Source organism: Rhinoraja longicauda, chromosome 36, assembly GCF_053455715.1.
Source record: "Rhinoraja longicauda isolate Sanriku21f chromosome 36, sRhiLon1.1, whole genome shotgun sequence".
NCBI classification, from domain to species: domain Eukaryota; kingdom Metazoa; phylum Chordata; class Chondrichthyes; order Rajiformes; family Arhynchobatidae; genus Rhinoraja; species Rhinoraja longicauda.
The window spans coordinates 17066586-17087538 of record NC_135988.1 but is presented as its reverse complement, the minus strand read 5'-3'; the positions used below and the strand labels follow the sequence as shown (position 1 = coordinate 17087538).

Sequence of the window (20953 nt, the reverse complement as noted above, 5' to 3'; positions counted from 1 at the left end):
TATAGGTCCTGCAGGGGGCCGAGTGTAGTTCCCATAGTGCGTTCAGCTGAACGCACTGCTCTCCGCAGGGCCTTCCTGTCCTGGGCAGAGCTGTTCCCAAACCCGATTGTGATGTTTCCGGACAAAGTTGATCGCTGTACACGTGACACTAATGAACTTAGAAACATAGAAAATAGGTGCAGGAGAAGGGTGGAAAGGTTTCTTCTCACCTCAGTTCTAAATGGCCTCCCCTTTATTCTTAGACTGTGGCCCCTGGTTCTGGACTCCCCTTTATTCTCAGACCGTGGCCCCTGGTTCTGGACTCCCCTTTATTCTCAGACCGTGACCCCTGGTTCTGGACTCCCCTTTATTCTCAGACTGTGGCCCCTGGTTCTGGACTCCCCCAACATTGGGAACTTAATTTGAACAGAACAGCCTCACCATCACTGTGGCTCGGGTCTGTGAGAGATTGGCAGCCCCTTCACTGGGAGAAATCTGATGAACAAGCTTCATTGTTTAGCCACTAACATGAGCAGTTCAAGGTCTCAATATGCTCCTGAAGACCTGCACTTAATTACAAGGGGATAAGTTGCAGACGTGTTTGCTGCAAATCAAGGTCACACGAGGATGAAAGGAATGCTCCGTGTGATAAGGACATTGCCTGTCCAGCTACTTTCCCCTGCTACAGGAGTTTCATTGGCTTTAGTTGCAAGCCTCACAGAGGAGCAGCGAGCAGCTCTGTCGAGCACTTGTCGAGCACTTGTTTCCAGGATGCTGCCACTTGCAGTTCTGGTCAGTGTTTGGGCTAAACGTCATCTGCATTGGCATTCGATGAATCTCTTGTTGTGTGGGAAAGAACTGCAGATGCTGGTCTAAATCGAAGGTAGACACAAAATGCCGGAGTAACTCAGCGGGTCAGGCAGCATCTCGGAAGAGAAGGAATGTGTGCCATTTCGGGTCGAGATCCTTCTTCAGACTGAGAATCAGGGGAGAGGGAAACGAGAGATGTGGAAGGGTACACTCAGAATGTAAAGTGTGAAAACGACAGATCAAAGCTCCCGGATGGTATTCCAACAAATTGCTGGAATAACTCAGCGGGACAGGCAGCATCTCTGGAGAGGAATGGGTGATGATTCGGGTGGAGACCCTTCTTCAGACTGATGTCAGGGTACCTCCCCCTCCCCCAAGACATCAGTCTGAAGAAGGGGCCCGACCCGAAACGTCACCCATTCCTTCTCTCCCGAGATGCTGCCTGACCCACTGAGTTACTCCATCATTTTGTGTCCACGTTCGATCTCTTTTGCTGGTTGCCTTGTAGAAGGGAATGCTTTGTGTTGCTTTATGACAACATTATTGCAGTGCCATCTGCGCTCTAAAATCAATACAAGCTGCAGTCCCAATCAGGGTCATTTAGAAATCGGCAGGGGATATGGAGAGAAGGCAGGTACAGGATACTGAGTTGGATGATCAGCCATGATCATATTGAATGGCGGTGCAGGCTCGAAGGGCCGAATGGCCTACTCCTGCACCTATTTTCTATGTTTCTATGTTTCCCAGTTCTCCCACTGTCTTCCTGTCTCCACCTACATCCTTTCTTTGTCTCGCCCCCCCCAACATCAGTCTGAAGAAGGGTCTTGATCTGAAACGTCACCCATTCCTTCTCTCCAGAGATGCTGCCTGACCCGCTGATGACTCCAGCATTTTGTAATACCTTAGATTTTCATTGCGATTGAGGTACAGCAAGACCGTAACAAAGACAGCATTGTCCCATTCCCTCGGGCTAATTGTGTACGTTTGCTCTGAAATGAAAATACACCTGCAAGGCGTGCAGTGAATGTTGGCACCGCACCTTGTTGGCAATGGTGGCCCTGACACACATCGACACCCGTGCCCAAACGCAAAGAAACAAGTTGGAGGCCAAGCCCCACACACACTCACCAGTGGAATGTCCACACCCCACAGCTCTCCGCCCACTTTACAGTTAATCTGCAGGAGGATCTTTTGACAGATGGTTCGCATGCGTGCAGTCTGACAGATGGTCCTCACGTTAATTACCTGGCAAGAGCAAGTCATTGCGACGTTAGTGACCGACACAATCAAAGACTCGGCCCGACCCCGGCCATTCCCCCCTCTCCCCTGCTCCCGTCCAGCATAAGGGACAGAGGCTTGAAAGCGCGCCAACTTCCTCGCTCCCAAACACGGGACAACGGGCGACGTCACCGCCCGCGAGCGCCCCACGTGGCCGCTGGCTGGGTGAGGCCTCGCGGGGCGGTGACGTCACCCTTTGTCCTGTATTTGGGCGCGAGGAAGTTGGCAACCCTACTAAAACGGGACAAGGTCGGTCCCTTACGGGACAAACTAATTTAGCCCAAATTACGGGATGTCCCGGCTAATACGGGACAGTTGGCAACCCTAGCAGACAGAGGAACAGCTATCCCCCCCCTCCGTTATCAAGCTTCTGAACGGCCCTTCCACGAAGCGAGGGTATCGTCAGCAATATGCACTTAGCTCGAGGGGCAAGGGTCGGGAATTCCCTTGCGATAACTGCCTCCTGCCGCCCGCAAGCTGAACTCTTACCTGCGAGGGTACTGGAGATTGTACGCAGCACAATTTCTTAATGGCGTGGTACAGGTCGTCACGGTTGCCACTCACAATACACACCACAATCTTAACCGACATCTGGAGGGCAAGAAACATCGGCAACAAATTAAAAGGTCACACGGGTATGGAACCACATTCCATTTTTGAAGTCTTACATTTTTGACGAGGGACAGAAGCGAGAGCTGGGACTGAGAAGCGTGAAAGAGGAGATGGAACATCGCAGAGATACTCCCACCCACCATCACCCCCTCACGGTATCAGGCTCACATATCCATTCCTTCTCTCCCGAGATGCTGCCTGACCTGCTGAGTTACTCCAGCATTTTGTGAATAAATCACACATCCAGCATCTTCACAAAGCCCAGTGGCAGGAAAGGCCTGGATTTTCTGAGCCCTTTCAAACTGTCCGAACGTCACAAAGTGATTAACTTTGTTACATGGTAATTTACTCTCAAATCGGTGCAATTCATTGTGAAGCAAATGCCCAGTCAGGCAGCATGAATGGGAGAATCTGCCACCAAGAACGTGAAAAAGCAGCCAGCCCGCTTACAATAACCCCTTTGAGCTCCTTCGGGATATATCAATGCAAGTCAAATTTTGCACAACGCTTTAAATGCATGCACGAAGGTATCACAAAATGCTGGAGTAACTCAGCAGGTCAGGCAGCTTCTTGGAGAGAGGGAATGGGTGACGTTTCGGGTCGAGACCCTTCTTCAGGCTGATGTCAGGGGAGGGGGCGGGTACGGAAGAACCTGGGATAGTACAAGTCTCTAGCTTCCTGAAAGTGGCCACACAAGAAGATAAGAGTGTAGGAAAATAACTGCAGATGCTGGTACAAATCGAAGGTTTCACTAAATGCTGGAGTAACTCAGCGGGACAGGCAGCATCTTGGGAGAGAAGGAATGGGGGACGTTTTGGGTTGAGACCCGAAACGTCACCCATTCCCTCTCTCTTCAATGCTGCCTGACCTGCTGAGTTACTCCAGCATTTTGTGAATAAATACCTTCGATTTGTACCAGCATCTGCAGTTATTTTCCTATTAAACGCATGCACAACGCTTTAAACGCATGCACGACGCAGAATGACAGGTTTGGAGTTGCAACTTTTGCTGCAGGTGAGATGCAGAAGCGCAACGAGCGAGCTGCAACCTACGTTGCTCTCCAGGTGAGACTGAAGGGACCGGATGTAGGTCTGGGTCCTGTCGTCCTTCAGCTCGACGTACGCGGGCTGCAGGACGGTCATCCCGATGGGCTCGGCCACTTTCGACATGCAGTTGACCAGGTCCTTCGCATGCGTTGCATTTTGCTTTGAGCAAAAGAGCGCCCAGCAATGAATCGGAACCTGTGTGGTAAAACAATCAGAACACTACTCGAACCACTCCGAGAAGTTAAACCCCCTTGCAACCCCTCGACCCCCTCGTCTCACCACTCCTGACCCCCCAGGTGTACACGACTAAATGTTCACTCTTGCATACGACTGATTATGAAGGAACTTCTTTAGATGGCACGGTGGCGCAGCGGTAGGGTTGCCGCCTTACAGCGAATGCAGCGCCGGAGACTCAGGTTCGATCCTGCCTACGGGCGCCGTCTGTACAGAGTTTGTACGTTCTCCTCGTGACCTGCGGGGGTTTTCTCCGAGATCTTCGGTTTCCTCCCACACTCCAAAGACGTACAGGTATGTAGGTTAATTGGCTGGGCAAATGTTTTAAAAAAATTGTCCCTAGTGTGTGTAGGATAGTGTTAATGTGCGGGGATCGCTGGGTGGCACGGACCCGGTGGGCCGAAGGGCCTGTTTCCGCGCTGTATCTCTATCTCTAAAAGGGTGCAGCCCTGTTCAGGTGCAGCCCAGTGAGGGAAGTGCCCAGTGAGAAAAGTGCGAGTCTTTGGCTGCGAGTCTTCGGCGAGGAGGCTGAGGTGAGGAGGATACCATTGTTTTAAGCCAGAGCTGGTTATAGGCACAAGGTGATGGCGGAAAAGTTGGTGCGGTGTGTTTCCTGCAGGATGTGGGAAGACAGGGACGTCGCGGGAGCTTCTGGGAGCTACACCTGCAAGAACTGTGTCCAGGTGCAGCTCCTGAAGGGACGTGTGGTGGAGTTGGAGAGGCAGTTGGATGACCTCAGGGCCATCCGGGAATGCGAGAGTTTCCTCGACAGGACCTATTGTGAGGCTGTCACGCCAAGGGTCCAGGTCGAGCGAAGGTGGGAGACTGTTTCCGGGGGGAGTGGACGTGGACTACAGGAGACCCCAGTGGCTGTGCCTATTGCAAATAGGTATACCCTCTTGGGAACTGTCGGGGCAGAAGACGTTTCCAGTCCGAGTGGCGGACCTGTTGGCAAGGATACACGACAGGGGAGACCGAAGTCTGGAAGAGCCGTAGTGGTCGGTGACTCCATAGTCCGAGGTACGGATAGAAGATTCTGTGGCAGCAGGAGGGACTTGAGGATGGTCTGTTGCCTCCCTGGTGCCAGGGTTCAACACATCACAGACCGGCTTCAGAAAATCCTAGCGAGGGAAGGCGATCAACCTGAAGTCGTTGTGCACGTGGGCACGAATGACGTCGGGCGGAAGAGGAAGGAGGTGCTACAGCGGGAGTTTAGAGAGTTGGGAAAAACGCTGAGAAGTAGGACGTCGAAGGTAGTTATCTCTGGACTGCTACCGGTACCTCGTGCTGGTGAGGCCAGGAACAGAGAGATAGAGGGTATGAATTTATGGCTGAGGGACTGGTGCAGAGAGCAGGGATTTAGATTTCTGGACCACTGGGATCTCTTCTGGGCTAGGGGTGACTTGTACAAAAGGGACGGGTTGCATCTTAACAGCAGGGGGACAAACATTCTGGCAGGCAGGTTTGCTAGTGTGACACCTGTGGCTTTAAACTAAGTAGTGGGGGGGAGGGGTTAACAAATTGTGAATATGAAGATGAGGTAAAAGGGAATACAGGAGATATTGCAAAAGACTCTAGGAAGAATGGGAACAGAAGTTCCAGAGCGGAAAAGAAATTAAGGGCAGGGCCAATTGTGAACGATGTGAGAGGGGAGGTAAATACAGAAGTTAAAGTGTTGTACTTAAATGCGCGTAGTATAAAAAATAAAGTGGATGAGCTTGAGGCTCAGTTAGTCATGGGCAAGTATGATGTTGTAGGGATCACTGAGACATGGCTACAAGAGGACCAGGGCTGGGAACTGAATATTCAGGGGTACACAACGTATAGAAAAGACAGACAGGTGGGCAGAGGGGGTGGGGTTGCTCTGATGGTAAGGAATGATATTCATTCCCTTGCAAGGGGTGACATAGAATCAGGAGATGTTGAATCAGTATGGATAGAAATGAGAAATTGTAAGGGTAAAAAGACCCTAATGGGAGTTATCTATAGGCCCCCAAACAGTAGCCTCGACTTAGGGTGCAAGTTAAATCAGGAGATAAAATTGGCGTGTCAAAAATGTAATGCTACGGTGGTTATGGGAGATTTCAACATGCAGGTAGACTGGGAAAATCAGGTTGGAAATGGACCCCAGGAAAGAGAGTTTGTAGAGTGCCTTCGAGATGGATTCTTAGAACAGCTTGTACTGGAGCCTACCAGGGAGAAGGCAATTCTGGATTTAGTGTTGTGTAATGATCCTGATCTGGTAAGGGGACTAGAGGTAAAAGAGCCATTAGGAGGCAGTGATCACAACATGATAAGTTTTACTCTGCAAATGGAAAGGCAGAAGGGAAAATCGGAAGTGTCGGTATTGCAGTATAGCAAAGGGGATTACAGAGGCATGAGGCGGGAGCTGGCCAAAATTGATTGGAAGGAGGCCCTAGCAGGGAAGACGGTAGAACAGCAATGGCAGGTATTCCTGGGAATAATGCAGAGGTTGCAGGATCAATTTATTCCAAAGAGGTGGAAAGACTCTAAGGGGAGTAAGAGACACCTGTGGCTGACAAGGGAAGTCAGGGACAGCATAAAAATTAAGGAGAGGAAGTATAACATAGCAAAGAAGAGTGGGAAGACAGAGGATTGGGACTCTTTTAAAGAGCAACAAAAGTTAACTAAAAAGGCAATACGGGGAGAAAAGATGAGGTACGAGGGTAAACTAGCCAATAATATAAAGGAGGATAGCAAAAGTTTTTTTAGGTACGTGAAGAGGAAAAAAATAGTCAAGGCAAATGTGGGTCCCTTGAAGACAGAAGCAGGGGAATTTATTATGGGGAACAAAGAAATGGCAGACGAGTTAAACCGTTACTTTGGATCTGTCTTCACTGAGGAAGATACACACAATCTCCCAAATGTTCTAGGGGCTGGAGAACCTAGGGTGATGGAGGAACTGAAGGAAATCCACATTAGGCAGGAAATGGTTTTGGGTAGACTGATGGGACTGAAGGCTGATAAATCCCCAGGGCCTGATGGTCTGCATCCCAGAGTACTTAAGGAGGTGGCTCTAGAAATAGTGGAAGCATTGGAGATCATTTTTCAATGTTCTATAGATTCAGGATCAGTTCCTGTGGATTGGAGAATAGCAAATGTTATCCCACTTTTTAAGAAAGGAGGGAGAGAGAAAACGGGTAATTATAGACCAGTTAGTCTGACATCAGTGGTGGGGAAAATGCTGGAGTCAATTATAAAAGACGAAATTGCTGAGCATTTGGATAGCAGTAACGGGATCGTTCCGAGTCAGCATGGATTTACGAAGGGGAAATCATGCTTGACAAATCTACTGGAATTTTTTGAGGATGTAACTAGGAAAATTGACAAGGGAGAGTCAGTGGATGTGGTGTACCTCGACTTTCAGAAAGCCTTCGACAAGGTCCCACATAGGAGATTAGTGGGCAAAATTAGGGCACATGGTATTGGGGGTAGGGTACTGACATGGATAGAAAATTGGTTAACAGACAGAAAGCAAAGAGTGGGGATAAATGGGTCCCTTTCGGAATGGCAGGCAGTGACCAGTGGGGTACCGCAAGGTTCGGTGCTGGGACCCCAGCTATTTACGATATACATTAATGACTTAGACGAAGGGATTAAAAGTACCATTAGCAAATTTGCAGATGATACTAAGTTGGGGGGTAGTGTGAATTGTGAGGAAGATGCAATAAGGCTGCAGGGTGACCTGGACAGGTTGTGTGAGTGGGCGGATACATGGCAGATGCAGTTTAATGTAGATAAGTGTGAGGTTATTCACTTTGGAAGTAAGAATAGAAAGGCAGATTATTATCTGAATGGTGTCAAGTTAGGAGGAGGGGGAGTTCAACGAGATCTGGGTGTCCTAGTGCATCAGTCAATGAAAGGAAGCATGCAGGTTCAGCAGGCAGTGAAGAAAGCCAATGGAATGTTGGCCTTCGTAACAAGAGGAGTTGAGTATAGGAGCAAAGAGGTCCTTCTACAGTTGTACCGGGCCCTGGTGAGACCGCACCTGGAGTACTGTGTGCAGTTTTGGTCTCCAAATTTGAGGAAGGATATTCTTGCTATGGAGGGCGTGCAGCGTAGGTTCACTAGATTAATTCCCGGAATGGCGGGACTGTCGTATGTTGAAAGGCTGGAGCGATTGGGCTTGTATACACTGGAATTTAGAAGGATGAGGGGGGATCTTATTGAAACATATAAGATAATTAGGGGATTGGACACATTAGAGGCAGATAACATGTTCCCAATGTTGGGGGAGTCCAGAACAAGGGGCCACAGTTTGAGAATAAGGGGTAGGCCATTTAGAACGGAGATGAGGAAGAACTTTTTCAGTCAGAGGGTGGTGAAGGTGTGGAATTCTCTGCCTCAGAAGGCAGTGGAGGCCAGTTCGTTGGATGCTTTCAAGAGAGAGCTGGATAGAGCTCTTAAGGATAGCGGAGTGAGGGGGTATGGGGAGAAAGCAGGAACGGGGTACTGATTGATAGTGATCAGCCATGATCGCATTGAATGGCGGTGCTGGCTCGAAGGGCTGAATGGCCTACTCCTGCACCTATTGTCTATTGTCTATTGTCTATTGTCTATAAATCTAAAATCAACTGCTGCTGCCTCACAGCACCAGAAACCCACGTTTGATCCCAACCTCAGATGCTGTCTGAGTGGAGTTTGCATGTTCTCCGTGTTTAGTTTAGTTTAGAGAAACAGCGCGGAAACAGGCCCTTCAGCCCATCGGGTCCGTGCCTACCAGCGATCCCCATTTATTAACACTACCCTACACACACTGGGGACAATTTACACTTACACCAAGCCAATTTACCGACAAACCTGCACGTCTTTGGAGTGTGGGAGGAAACCGAAGATCTCGGAGAAAACCCACGCGGTCACGGGGAGAACGTACAAACTCCGTACAGACAGCACCCGCAGTCGGGATGGAACCCAGTCTCTGGGTCTCAGTTGCAAGCATTCTCACCCCAGTCACCAAGGCCATAGGATCTCACTCCAGAGATCTGGGCACAGAAATCAGTGGACCGTTGAGAGCACAGCACCTTGTATCAAGGTGCAGCCTTTCAGATGTGATGCACTAACACAAAGTGGACTCTGCCTTAACTAGATTACAACCGTGACTGCACTTCCAGCTGAACCATGGTGTGCGCAGTGTTGGGGGTGCAAGGAAAGAGGAAGGGCATTGTAGTAACGAGCATCTGTTTATCGTCATTGATCATAGAAACATAGACAGTAGGAGCATTAGTAGCCCATTTGGCTCCTCGAGCCATCATCGCCATTCAATATGATCATGGCTGACCATCCAAAATCACTACCCCGTTCCTGCTTTTCCCCCCATATCCATTGATTCCGTTAGCCCCAAGAGCTAAATCTAACTCTCTCTTGGAATGTTTGAGAGATGGTTTTCTAAACCAACATGTCGAGGAACCAACGAGAGAACAGGCCATTCTAGACTGGGTATTGAGTAATGAGGAAGGGTTAGTTAGCAGTCTTGTTGTGCGAGGCCCCTTGGGCAAGAGTGATCATAATATGGTGGAGTTCTTCATTAGGATGGAGAGTGACAAAGTCGATACAGAAACAAGTGTTCTGAACTTAAAGAAAGGTAACTTTGAGGGTATGAGGCGTGAATTGTCCAAGATAGACTGGCGATTGATGCTGAAAGGGTTGACGGTGGACATGCAATGGAAGGCATTTAAAGGTCGCATGGATGAACTACAACAAGTGTTCATCCCAGTTTGGCAAAAGAACAAACCAGGAAAGGTAGTGCATCCGTGGCTAACAAGGGAAATCAAGGATAGTATTAAAACAAAAGATGAAGCATACAGATTAGCCAGAAAAAGTAGCATACCAGAGGACTGGGAGAAATTCAGAGTCCCGCAGAGGAGGACAAAGGGCTTAATTAGGAAAGGGAAAATAGATTATGAGGGAAAACTGGCAAGGAACATAAAAACAGACTGCAAAAGCTTTTATAGATATGTCAAGAGAAAAAGATTAGTTAAGGCAAATGTAGGTCCCTTGCAGTCGGAAACAGGTGAATTGATCATAGGGAACAAGGAGATGGCAGACCAATTGAACAAATACTTTGGTTCTGTCTTCACTAAGGAAGACATAAACCGTCTGCCGGAAATAGCGGGGGACCAGGGGTCTAATGAGATGGAGGAACTGAGGGAAATCCAGGTTAGTCGGGAAGTGGTGTTAGGTAAATTAAATGGATTAAAGGCAGATAAATCCCCAGGGCCAGATAGGCTGCATCCCAGAGTGCTTAAGGAAGTAGCCTCAGAAATAGTGGATGCATTAGTGATAATTTTTCAAAACTCTTTAGATTCTGGAGTAGTTCCTGAGGATTGGAGGGTAGCTAATGTAACCCCACTTTTTAAAAAGGGAGGGAGAGAGAAAACGGGGAATTATAGACCAGTTAGCCTAACATCGGTAGTGGGGAAAATGCTCGAGTCAGTTATTAAAGATGTGATAGCATCACATTTGGAAAGTGGTGAAATCATCGGACAAAGTCAGCATGGATGTATGAAAGGCAAATCATGTCTGACGAATCTTATAGAATTTTTCGAGGATGTAACTAGTAGAGTGGCTAAGGGAGAACCAGTGGATGTGTTATATCTGGACTTTCAGAAGGCCTTCGACAAGGTCCCACATAGGAGATTGGGGTACAAACTTAAAGCACACGGTATTGGGGGTTCACTGTTGAGGTGGATAGAGAATTGGTTGGCAGACAGGAAGCAAAGAGTAGGAATAAACGGGTCCTTTTCGGAATGGCAGGCAGTGACTAGTGGGATACCACAAGGCTCAGTGCTGGGACCCCAGTTATTTACAGTGTATATTAATGATTTGGACGAGGGAATTGAATGCAACATCTCTAAGTTTGCGGATGACACGAAGCTGGGTGGCAGTGTTAGCTGCGAGGAGCATGCTAGGAGGCTGCAGAGTGACTTGGATAGATTAGGAGAGAAGGCAAATGCATGGCAGATGCAATATAATGTGGATAAATGTGAGGTTATCCACTTTGGCGGCAAGAACAGGAAAGCAGAGTATTACCTGAATGGTGGCCAATTAGGAAAAGGGGAGATGCAACGTGACCTTTCCAAATGTGATGCTATCACATCTTTAATAACTGACTCGAGCATTTTCCCCACTACCGATGTTAGGCTAACTGGTCTATAATTCCCCGTTTTCTCTCTCCCTCCCTTTTTAAAAAGTGGGGTTACATTAGCTACCCTCCAATCCTCAGGAACTACTCCAGAATCTAAAGAGTTTTGAAAAATTATCACTAATGCATCCACTATTTCTGAGGCTACTTCCTTAAGCACTCTGGGATGCAGCCTATCTGGCCCTGGGGATTTATCGGCCTTTAATCCATTTAATTTACCTAACACCACTTCCTGACTAACCTGGATTACCCTCAGTTCCTCCATCTCGTTAGACCCCCGGTTCCCTGCTATTTCCGGCAGATTGTTTATGTCTTCCCTAGTGAAGACAGAACCAAAGTAGTTGTTCAATTGGTCTGCCATCTCCTTGTTCCCTATGATCAATTCACCTGTTTCCGACTGCAAGGGACCTACATTTGTCTTAACTAGTCTTTTTCTCTTCACATATCTATAAAAGCTTTTGCAGTCAGTTTTTATGTTCCCTGCCAGTTTTCTCTCATAATCTATTTCCCCTTTCCTAATTAAGCCCTTTGTCCTCCTCTGCGGGACTCTGAATTTCTCCCAGTCCTCCGGTATGATACTTTTTCTGGCAAATTTATATGCTTCATCTTTTGTTTTAATACTATCCTTGATTTCCCTTGTTAGCCACGGATGCACTACCTTTCCCGGTTTATTCTTTTGCCAAACTGGGATGAACAATTGTTGTAGTTCATCCATGCAATCTTTAAATGCCTTCCATTGCATGTCCACCGTCAACCCTTTTAAGTATAAATTGCCAGTCTATCTTGGACAATTCACGTCTCATACCCTCAAAGTTACCTTTCTTTAAGTTCAGAACACTTGTTTCTGAATTGGCTTTGTCACTCTCCATCCTAATGAAGAACTCCACCATATTATGGCCACTTTTGCCCAAGGGGCCTCGCACAACAAGACTGCTAACTAACCCTTCCTCATTACTCAATACCCAGTCTAGAATGGCCTGCTCTCTCGTTGGTTCCTCGACATGTTGGTTTAGAAAACCATCTCGCAAACATTCCAAGAAATCCTCTTCCTCAACACCCCTGCCAATTTGGTTCACCCAATCTATATGTAGATTGAAGTCACCCATTATAACTGCTGCACCTTTAGTGCACGCATTTCTAATTTCCTGTTTGGTGCACGCATTTCTAATTTCCTGTTTGAATCACACACTTCGTACCATTCTAAACTATATATTATGTTTGTGAAACTATTGCATATAAAACACAGGTTATATTAAATCCAGCACAGTGCGATAAAGGAAGGATTAATAATTCATAATTATGCAGCCGAGGGAACAAATAAACAGCATATAATGGAATTTCTTAAAAAGATAAGGCGGCAGCTCAAACAGAAACTGGTTCTTAAATCTAAACCACATAAACTATGAAGGCATGAGACGCAAGTTAGTTTTGGTAGATTAAGTGATATGACGATATTTAAGGAATTAATACGCAGTTTATAGCGAAAACAGAAAAGTGCTCCAACCAAAGGCGACAAATGTTAAAAATAGGAAAAGATACATTCCAAGAAATCCTCTTCCTCAACACCCCTGCCAATTTGGTTCACCCAATCTATTTAAAAAGGGAGGGAGAGAGAAAACGGGGAATTATAGACCAGTTAGCCTAACATCGGTAGTGGGGAAAATGCTAGAGTCAGTTATTAAAGATGTTATAGCATTACATTTGGAAAGTGGTGAAATCATCGGACAAAGTCAGCATGGATTTACCAAAGGCAAATCATGTCTGACGAATCTTATAGAATTTTTCGAGGATGTAACTAGTAGAGTGGATAAGGGAGAACCAGTCGATGTGTTATATCTGGACTTTCAGAAGGCCTTCGACAAGGTCCCACATAGGAGATTGGTGTACAAACTTAAAGCACACGGTATTGAGGGTTCAGTGTTGAGGTGGATAGAAAATTGGTTGGCGGACAGGAAGCAAAGAGTAGGAATAAACGGGTCCTTTTCGGAATGGCAGGCAGTGACTAGTGGGGTACCGCAAGGCTGTGCTGGGACCCCAGTTATTTACAGTGTATATTAATGATTTGGACGAGGGAATTGAATGCAACATCTCTAAGTTTGCGGATGACACGAAGCTGGGTGGCAGTGTTAGCTGCGAGGAGGATGCTAGGAGGCTGCAGAGTGACTTGGATAGATTAGGCGAGTGGGCAAATGCATGGCAGATGCAATATAATGTGGATAAATGTGAGGTTATCCACTTTGGCGGCAAGAACAGGAAAGCAGAGTATTACCTGAATGGTGACCGATTGGGAGAAGGGGAGATGCAACGTGACCTGGGTGTCATGGTGCACCAGTCATTGAAAGCAAGCATGCAAGTGCAGCAGGCAGTGAAGAAAGCGAATGGTATGTTGTCATTCATAGCAAGAGGATTTGAGTTTAGGAGCAGGGAGGTTCTGCTGCAGTTGTACAGGGCCTTGGTGAGACCGCACCTGGAGTACTGTGTGCAGTTTTGGTCTCCTAACCTGAGGAAAGACGTTCTTGCCTTAGAGGGAGTACAGAGAAGGTTCACCAGATTGATCCCTGGGATGGCGGGACTTACATATGAGGAAAGACTAGATAGACTGGGCTTGTACTCGCTGGAATTTAGAAGACTGAGGGGGGATCTTATAGAAACATATCAAATTCTTAAGGGGTTGGAGAGGCTAGATGCGGGAAGATTGTTCCCGATGTTGGGGGAGTCCAGAACCAGGGGTCACAGCTTAAGGATAAGGGGGAAGTCTTTTAGGACTGAGATGAGAAAACATTTCTTCACACAGAGAGTGGTGAGTCTGTGGAATTCTCTGCCACAGAAGGTAGTTGAGGCCAGTTCATTGGTTATATTTAAGAGGGAGTTAGATGTGGCCCTTTTTGCTAAAGGGATCAGGGGGTATGGAGAGAAGGCAGGTACAGGCTACTGAGCTGAATGATCAGCCATGATCATATTGAATGGCGGTGCAGGCTCGAAGGGCCGAATGGCCTACTCCTGCACCTATTTTCTATGTTTCTATGTTTCTATGTTTCTAAATACTCATCAGGTCCGAAACCACCCACAGACAACTTCCTTGCGAAGAAGCTTTCATTCTCATCGTGAAAACGTGTATTTAGTTGCAAAGAGGGGGCAAGGCAGGAAGGAACAAATACAACATGGAGGCTGTTTGTAACGCGCCATTTTACGTGTGTAGGAAGGAACAGCAGATGCTGGTTAAAACCGAAGATAGACAAAAAAATAATCTGGAGTAACTCAGCGGGACGGGCAGCATCTCTGGAGGGAAGGAATGGGTGACGTTGCGGGTCGAGACCCTTCTTCAGACTCAATTAGCCATTTTAAATTACGCGCGGGGTCTGGCGGTAGGTAATAAATAAGGCTTCGTTGTTTGCAGTTTACTGGTGTTACAGTTTCAGAGCAAAAGTAAAAACACTACAGAGAAAAACTGCAGAGCAAAGCGACTGAACGTAGAACAAAGAACTGAAGAAACAAGCTTTTTATCGATGTAGGATGATTTGGATGCATTAGTTGTTGGCCTTGCACCCCTGACAGAAATCTGGACATTTCCTGATGCAGTGCCATTACTTGGATGGTGCTCAGAGCAAAATCTCTAATGGTCACAACTGCAGTGTATTAAGGGATAGAGGTGATACCAACTGAATTAATTAGGGCACAGGGCATCCCGAGAGAACATATTGAACCAAATGACCTATTTCCACAGTGCGTTTGATAAGGGAGCAGAGAAACATAGAAAAACAGGCCATTCGGCCCTTCGAGCCAGCACCGCCATTCAATACATCTTCACCAAGCTAAATGTGGTCTGTTACTGAGCCTCATTCAAGTCCACTGTGCGACTGTCCAAGGGCTGCACCCAGTCTCTTCACAACCTACGTCCACTGTGCAACTGTCCAAGGGCTGCACCCAGTCTCTTCACAACCTACGTCCACTGTGCAACTGTCCAAGGGCTGCACCCAGTCTCTTCACAACCTACGTCCACTGTGCAACTGTCCAAGGGCTGCACCCAGTCTCTTCACAACCTACGTCCACTGTGCAACTGTCCAAGGGCTGGACCCAGTCTCTTCACAACCTACGTCCACTGTGCAACTGTCCAAGGGCTGCACCCAGTCTCTTCACAACCTACCGCAGAGATGACCTTCTCCCGAGAGATCTCTTTTGTCCAGTTAACTTCAGGACCGCTAGGAAATGACTTGTGCCGTACGATGATCTTCTCAGGAGGCAACACTCTTGCCTCTGTCTGTTAAGAGAACTCGACCAAGAGAGGAAAAAAAAAATACGTACAAAAGTTAATGGGGATCCCCAAGCCCGCTACGTAAACATAGTCTAACATTCAGTGTAGGCTTATTTAAAACGGTAAATACTGTAATGTACCCACTGTAAACTAACTCTGCTCATCACCTTTCCTGAAGAGGGCGGCACGGCAGCGCAGCGGTAGAGTTGCTGCTTTACAGCGAATGCAGCGCCGGAGACTCAGGTTCGATCCTGACTACGGGTGCTGCACTGTAAGGAGTTTGTACGTTCTCCCCGTGACCTGCGTGGGTTTTCGCCGAGATCTTCGGTTTCCTCCCACACTCCAAAGACGTACAGGTATGTAGGTTAATTGGCTGGGTAAAATGTAAAAATTGTCCCTAGTGGGTGTAGGATAGTGTTAATGTACGGGGATCGCTGGGCGGCACGGACTTGGAGGGCCGAAAAAGGCCTGTTTCCGGCTGTATATATATGATATGATATGATAAGAGGCTCAGTGGCTAACGCTCTCATTTTTAGAGTCAGATACTAGTACAGTAAGGAACCACACCTTGACAATGCCAAAGTTGGCATGCTGGGCTAGTTCTTTTTGCCTTCATTTGGCCCATAGCTCTGTAAACCCTTCCTATCCATATATCTGCCGAAGAGATCACGTACTCAAGTTAGAGAGAGAGGGCGCGAGAGAGAGAGAGGGCGCGAGAAAGAGAGAGGGCGAGAGAGAGAGAGAGGGCGAGAGAGAGGGCGAGAGAGAGAGAGAGGGCGAGAGAGAGAGAGGGCGAGAGAGAGAGAGGGCGAGAGAGAGAGAGGGCGAGAGAGAGAGAGGGCGAGAGAGAGAGAGGGCGAGAGAGAGGGCGAGAGAGAGAGAGGGCGAGAGAGAGAGAGGGCGAGAGAGAGAGAGGGCGAGAGAGAGAGAGGGCGAGAGAGAGAGAGGGCGAGAGAGAGAGAGGGCGAGAGAGAGAGAGGGCGAGAGAGAGAGAGGGCGAGAGAGAGAGAGGGCGAGAGAGAGAGAGGGCGAGAGAGAGAGAGGGCGAGAGAGAGAGAGGGCGAGAGAGAGAGAGGGCGAGAGAGAGAGAGGGCGAGAGAGAGAGAGGGCGAGAGAGAGGGCGAGAGAGAGAGAGGGCGAGAGAGAGAGGGCGAGAGAGAGAGAGAGGGCGAGAGAGAGAGAGGGCGAGAGAGAGAGAGGGCGAGAGAGAGAGAGGGCGAGAGAGAGAGAGGGCGAGAGAGAGAGAGGGCGAGAGAGAGAGAGGGCGAGAGAGAGAGAGGGCGAGAGAGAGAGAGGGCGAGAGAGGGCGAGAGAGAGAGGGCGAGAGAGAGAGAGGGCGAGAGAGAGAGAGGGCGAGAGAGAGAGGGCGAGAGAGAGAGGGCGAGAGAGAGAGGGCGAGAGAGAGAGGGCGAGAGAGAGAGGGCGAGAGAGAGAGGGCGAGAGAGAGAGGGCGAGAGAGAGAGGGCGAGAGAGAGGGCGAGAGAGAGGGCGAGAGAGAGAGGGCGAGAGAGAGAGGGCGAGAGAGAGAGGGCGAGAGAGAGAGAGGGCGAGAGAGAGAGGGCGAGAGAGAGAGGGCGAGAGAGAGAGGGCGAGAGAGAGAGGGCGAGAGAGAGAGGGCGAGAGAGAGAGGGCGAGAGAGGGCGAGAGAGGGCGAGCGAGAGAGGGGGCGAGAGAGGGGGCGAGAGAGGGGGCGAGAGAGAGAGGGCGAGAGAGAGAGCGAGAGAGAGAGCGAGAGAGAGAGAGCGAGAGAGAGAGAGCGAGAGAGGGAGGGCGAGAGAGAGAGGGCGAGAGAGAGAGAAAGAGAGAGAGAAGGCAGCACTGGAGTAAGGGAGATCCTGAGGGAATGTCACACCAACCAAAGGAATCCTTTGCCCCACCATGCGAGAGGCTGCTCCAGGAAAGTCCTGGACTCTCCAAGGTGGAAGCATTTCATCCAAGACCTGATCTGCTTTCAGGCTGACACAAGAGTCAAAGGAGAATTCCCCGGCTCCTCTTTCCTAGATGCTCCATAATCCCCAACACAAAGTAGCAAATGTACAGGTGCTCCCTGGTTTACGATGCTTCGACTTGCAATATTTCGACTTTGCGATGGTGCAAACAGCAGCGACCCGTGGCGAGCCGCCTCTCGCTTCCGGCCACGTGATCGGGTGTATCAAATGCATTTCGACTGACAATATTTTCGGTTTGCGATGGGTTTCTCGGAGCGGAACCGCGTGGTAAGCTGGGGAGCGCCTGTACTGCCCGCCCAGTGGGTGCCCGACTCCAACGTGGCTGTGGATGAGGGCAGACCCTGCACTGACCGCCCCTTACTCAGGGTGTACCAGATACTAGAGGAGCAGGACAGACCACTCGACCCTAAAAACCGTAGTACGTCACGGCGGCCATTTTAGTAGGCAGAAACTTGCAGAAACATTTAAAAATAAAAATAACAACAATCTGTGAATTGATAGATGAGATATATTCTGCATTTTAATGGCATCATCACACATACTGTTCCCCCAAAACACTGATTACACTGCGAGAGGCGGAGCGAACAGCGGGGTTTGCTTACTAAAATGGCAGACGTTTTGCTTACTAAAATGGCTCCTTTGAGTACTACACTTCAGTATAGGCGATTGCAACGGAGTGGTCCATCTTGTTCCTCTAGTATCTTTGGGGGGGGGGGGGGTGTGCGTTCCAATCTCCTTTCACCTGAGGCAGAGCTGGCAACGTCCCACCACCTCGTTGAGGACGGGAAGTGGTTTGAAGGACCTCGAGCACAGTACAAGTGCTCAGGAGGGGTTTGGTTTCCTTTACCCTACGCTGAGGATGTGCCCAGCGATTGCCAACCTGCCAGGCCCCAACCTGCCAGGCCCCAACCTGCCAGGCCCCAACCTGCCAGCGGCCACAGCACAGGGCAGGTATGTGGACCCAGACCCACCTTATAGATGTCATCATCAACGACGAGACCCCAGAGAGCCAGCTCTTCCTGAGCACTGGCATTCTTCTTGATGTCGTTCAGGAGCTTCCTCAGGGCCAGCTGGTGCTCCTCTGGGCTGAGGTTTATCTCTGCGGTCATATTCTGCAAGATCAAATCAAATGCTGAAATCAGAACCATGAGAAGCACCGAGACAGATCCTTCAGCTCACTTTCCCAAGTTTGGCCCACATCCATCTAAACCCTTCCCGTCCATATATCTGTCCAAAACTAATGGTAGCCACATCTCCAGCTTTCTCCGGCAGCTCGTTCCAGATATAAACTACCCTCAGAGTGAAAAAAATGGCCCCCGAGGTCTCCCTCAAACTCTCCCCTCGCACCTCGAGCCTAGACCCTCTCATTTTAGAATCCTCCACCCTGGGAAAAGACAGCATTCACTTCATCCACGTCCCTCATGATCTTGTACAGCAAAATATGAGTGTGCTGTTCCTCCAATTTACGCTGGTCCGCTGACTTCTGTCCGTCCCTCCCCCCCCCCCATCCTAGTTCTCCAACCAGTCTGACTGTCCCCAATTAAATTTTATCTCTGTTTGCTTCGTTGTCACCTTCTCCCAGCTTAACAACGATCTATCCTACATTTTCCTTGATTCCAATCTCTTTTGATGTCTCGTTCTTACACCTCACCCTTCCTTATCTCTGTGTCTCCCTCTCCCCTGACTCTCAGTCCACAGATTCACAACTCTCTGACTGAAAAAGTTTTTCCTCATCTCAGTTCTAAATGGCCTACCCCTTATTCTTAAACTGTGGCCCCCTGGTTCTGGACTCCCCCAACATTGGGAACATGTTTCCTGCCTCTAACGTTTCCAACCCCTTAATAATCTTATACATTTCGATAAGATCTCCTCTCATCCTTCTAAATTCCAGTGTATACAAGCCTAGTCGCTCCAGTCTTTCAACATATGACAGTCCCGCCATTCCGGGAATTAACCTAGTAAACCTACGCTATAATAATAATAATAAATACTTTATTCATCCCACAATGGGGACATTTGCAGGGTTACAGCAGCAAAGTGGATAGCAAAAATAAATAAGCATTCATTAAAAAAAAATAATGTTAGTTATCTATATTTACTGGTCTGCTGGGAGCAGTGCTGGTAGTGCAGTCTGGCGGCAGCAGGAAGGAAGGAGTTTCGATATCTCTCCTTCACCACCTTTAGGCAGGAAGATGAGCTCTTGGGAATGGCTCCACAGGTTTAGCAGAAGGGGTCAAGTTGGTGGACTCCCATAAGGTGGAGGAAACATAATTATCTTCTTATGGCAGAGGAAACCGAGGGGGGAGTTAATAGAAAACTGCGTAAAAGAAATTGGCAGGAAGGAACTGCAGATGCTGGTTGAAACGAAGATAGACACAAAAAGCTGGAGTGACTGAGCAGGTCAGGCAGCATCTCTGGAGAGAAGGAAGAATCGATTCTGACTATGGTCATTCCTCTCACACCTCCCTCACTGGGTCCTGTTATTTAGAAAGCCCATTTATATTTAAACAAGCGAAGGGGGGGGGGGCTGAGCAACGGTTTGAGAGACGCTCACACGTCCCAGTTTAGTTCCAGGTGAGGTAATACCCTCTCGCTCATCAGGAGTCTCTCAGCCAGTTTTGAACATGGTTACTTGCCCTCATTGCACGGAAATCCTTCCTCATCTGATCGGGGATGCCAGTCATGTAGGATAGCTCAGGCACAAGAAGAATTTCATTCTCGATTACCTAACATAAAAGACATTTGTTTACATATTAAGAAATGAATCATCCTTCACACTGAAACTCACTTATCCACATTAACTGGACAATTACCAACTGCCTCGGAAAATCAAAAGACATCCCACCCGGGACAGTCCTCCTCCTCCCTGCTCCCGTCCGCAGAAGATACAGAAGCTTGACCAGACTTGGGAACTTCCCCTCTGTTGTCAGGCTTCTGAACGGCCCTTCCATAAGCTAGGGTACCGTCCAATTCACCTCTGCCCCATTGCAGACATTGGACTTTGTCTGTGGAACTGTAGAAAGCATCTTGTCCGGGAACATCACAATCTGGTTAGGAAGAGGGGATATTCAACGAGATCTGGGTGTCCTAGTGCATCAGTCACTGAAAGGAAGCATGCAGGTACAGCAGGCAGTGAAGAAAGCCAATGGAATGTTGGCCTTCGTAACAAGAGGAGTTGAGTATAGGAGCAAAGAGGTCCTTCTACAGTTGTACTGGGCCCTGGTGAGACTGCACCTGGAGTACTGTGTGCAGTTTTGGTCTCCAAATTTGAGGAAGGATATTCTTGCTAATGAGGGCATGCAGCATAGGTTCACTAGGTTGATTCCCGGAATGGCGGGACTGTCGTATGTTGAAAGGCTGGAGCAATTAGGCTTGTATACACTGGAATTTAGAAGGATGAGGGGGGATCTTATTGAAACATATAAGATAATTAGGGGATTGGACACATTAGAGGCAGGAAACATGTTCCCAATGTTGGGGGAGTCCAGAACAAGGGGCCACAGTTTAAGAATAAGGGGTAGGCCATTTAGAACGGAGGTGAGGAAGAACTTTTTCAGTCAGAGAGTGGTGAAGGTGTGGAATTCTCTGCCTCAGAAGGCAGTGGAGGCCAGTTCGTTGGATGCATTCAAGA

General features: G+C 48.5%; 1 protein-coding gene across 1 annotated transcript in view; it reads right to left on the bottom strand.

Annotated features, from left to right (window-relative positions):
* Positions 1–20953, bottom strand: part of piwil2 (piwi-like RNA-mediated gene silencing 2) — a 60503-nt gene that overhangs the window by 13980 nt on the left and 25570 nt on the right. The window contains exons 13-18 of the mRNA XM_078429025.1: positions 19959–20048; positions 18294–18434; positions 15266–15379; positions 3732–3920; positions 2557–2658; positions 1918–2034 (exon numbers count right to left, since the gene is read on the bottom strand). Coding sequence (XP_078285151.1) covers positions 1918–2034; positions 2557–2658; positions 3732–3920; positions 15266–15379; positions 18294–18434; positions 19959–20048 — 753 coding nt within the window. The remainder of the gene's footprint in view (positions 1–1917; positions 2035–2556; positions 2659–3731; positions 3921–15265; positions 15380–18293; positions 18435–19958; positions 20049–20953) is intronic.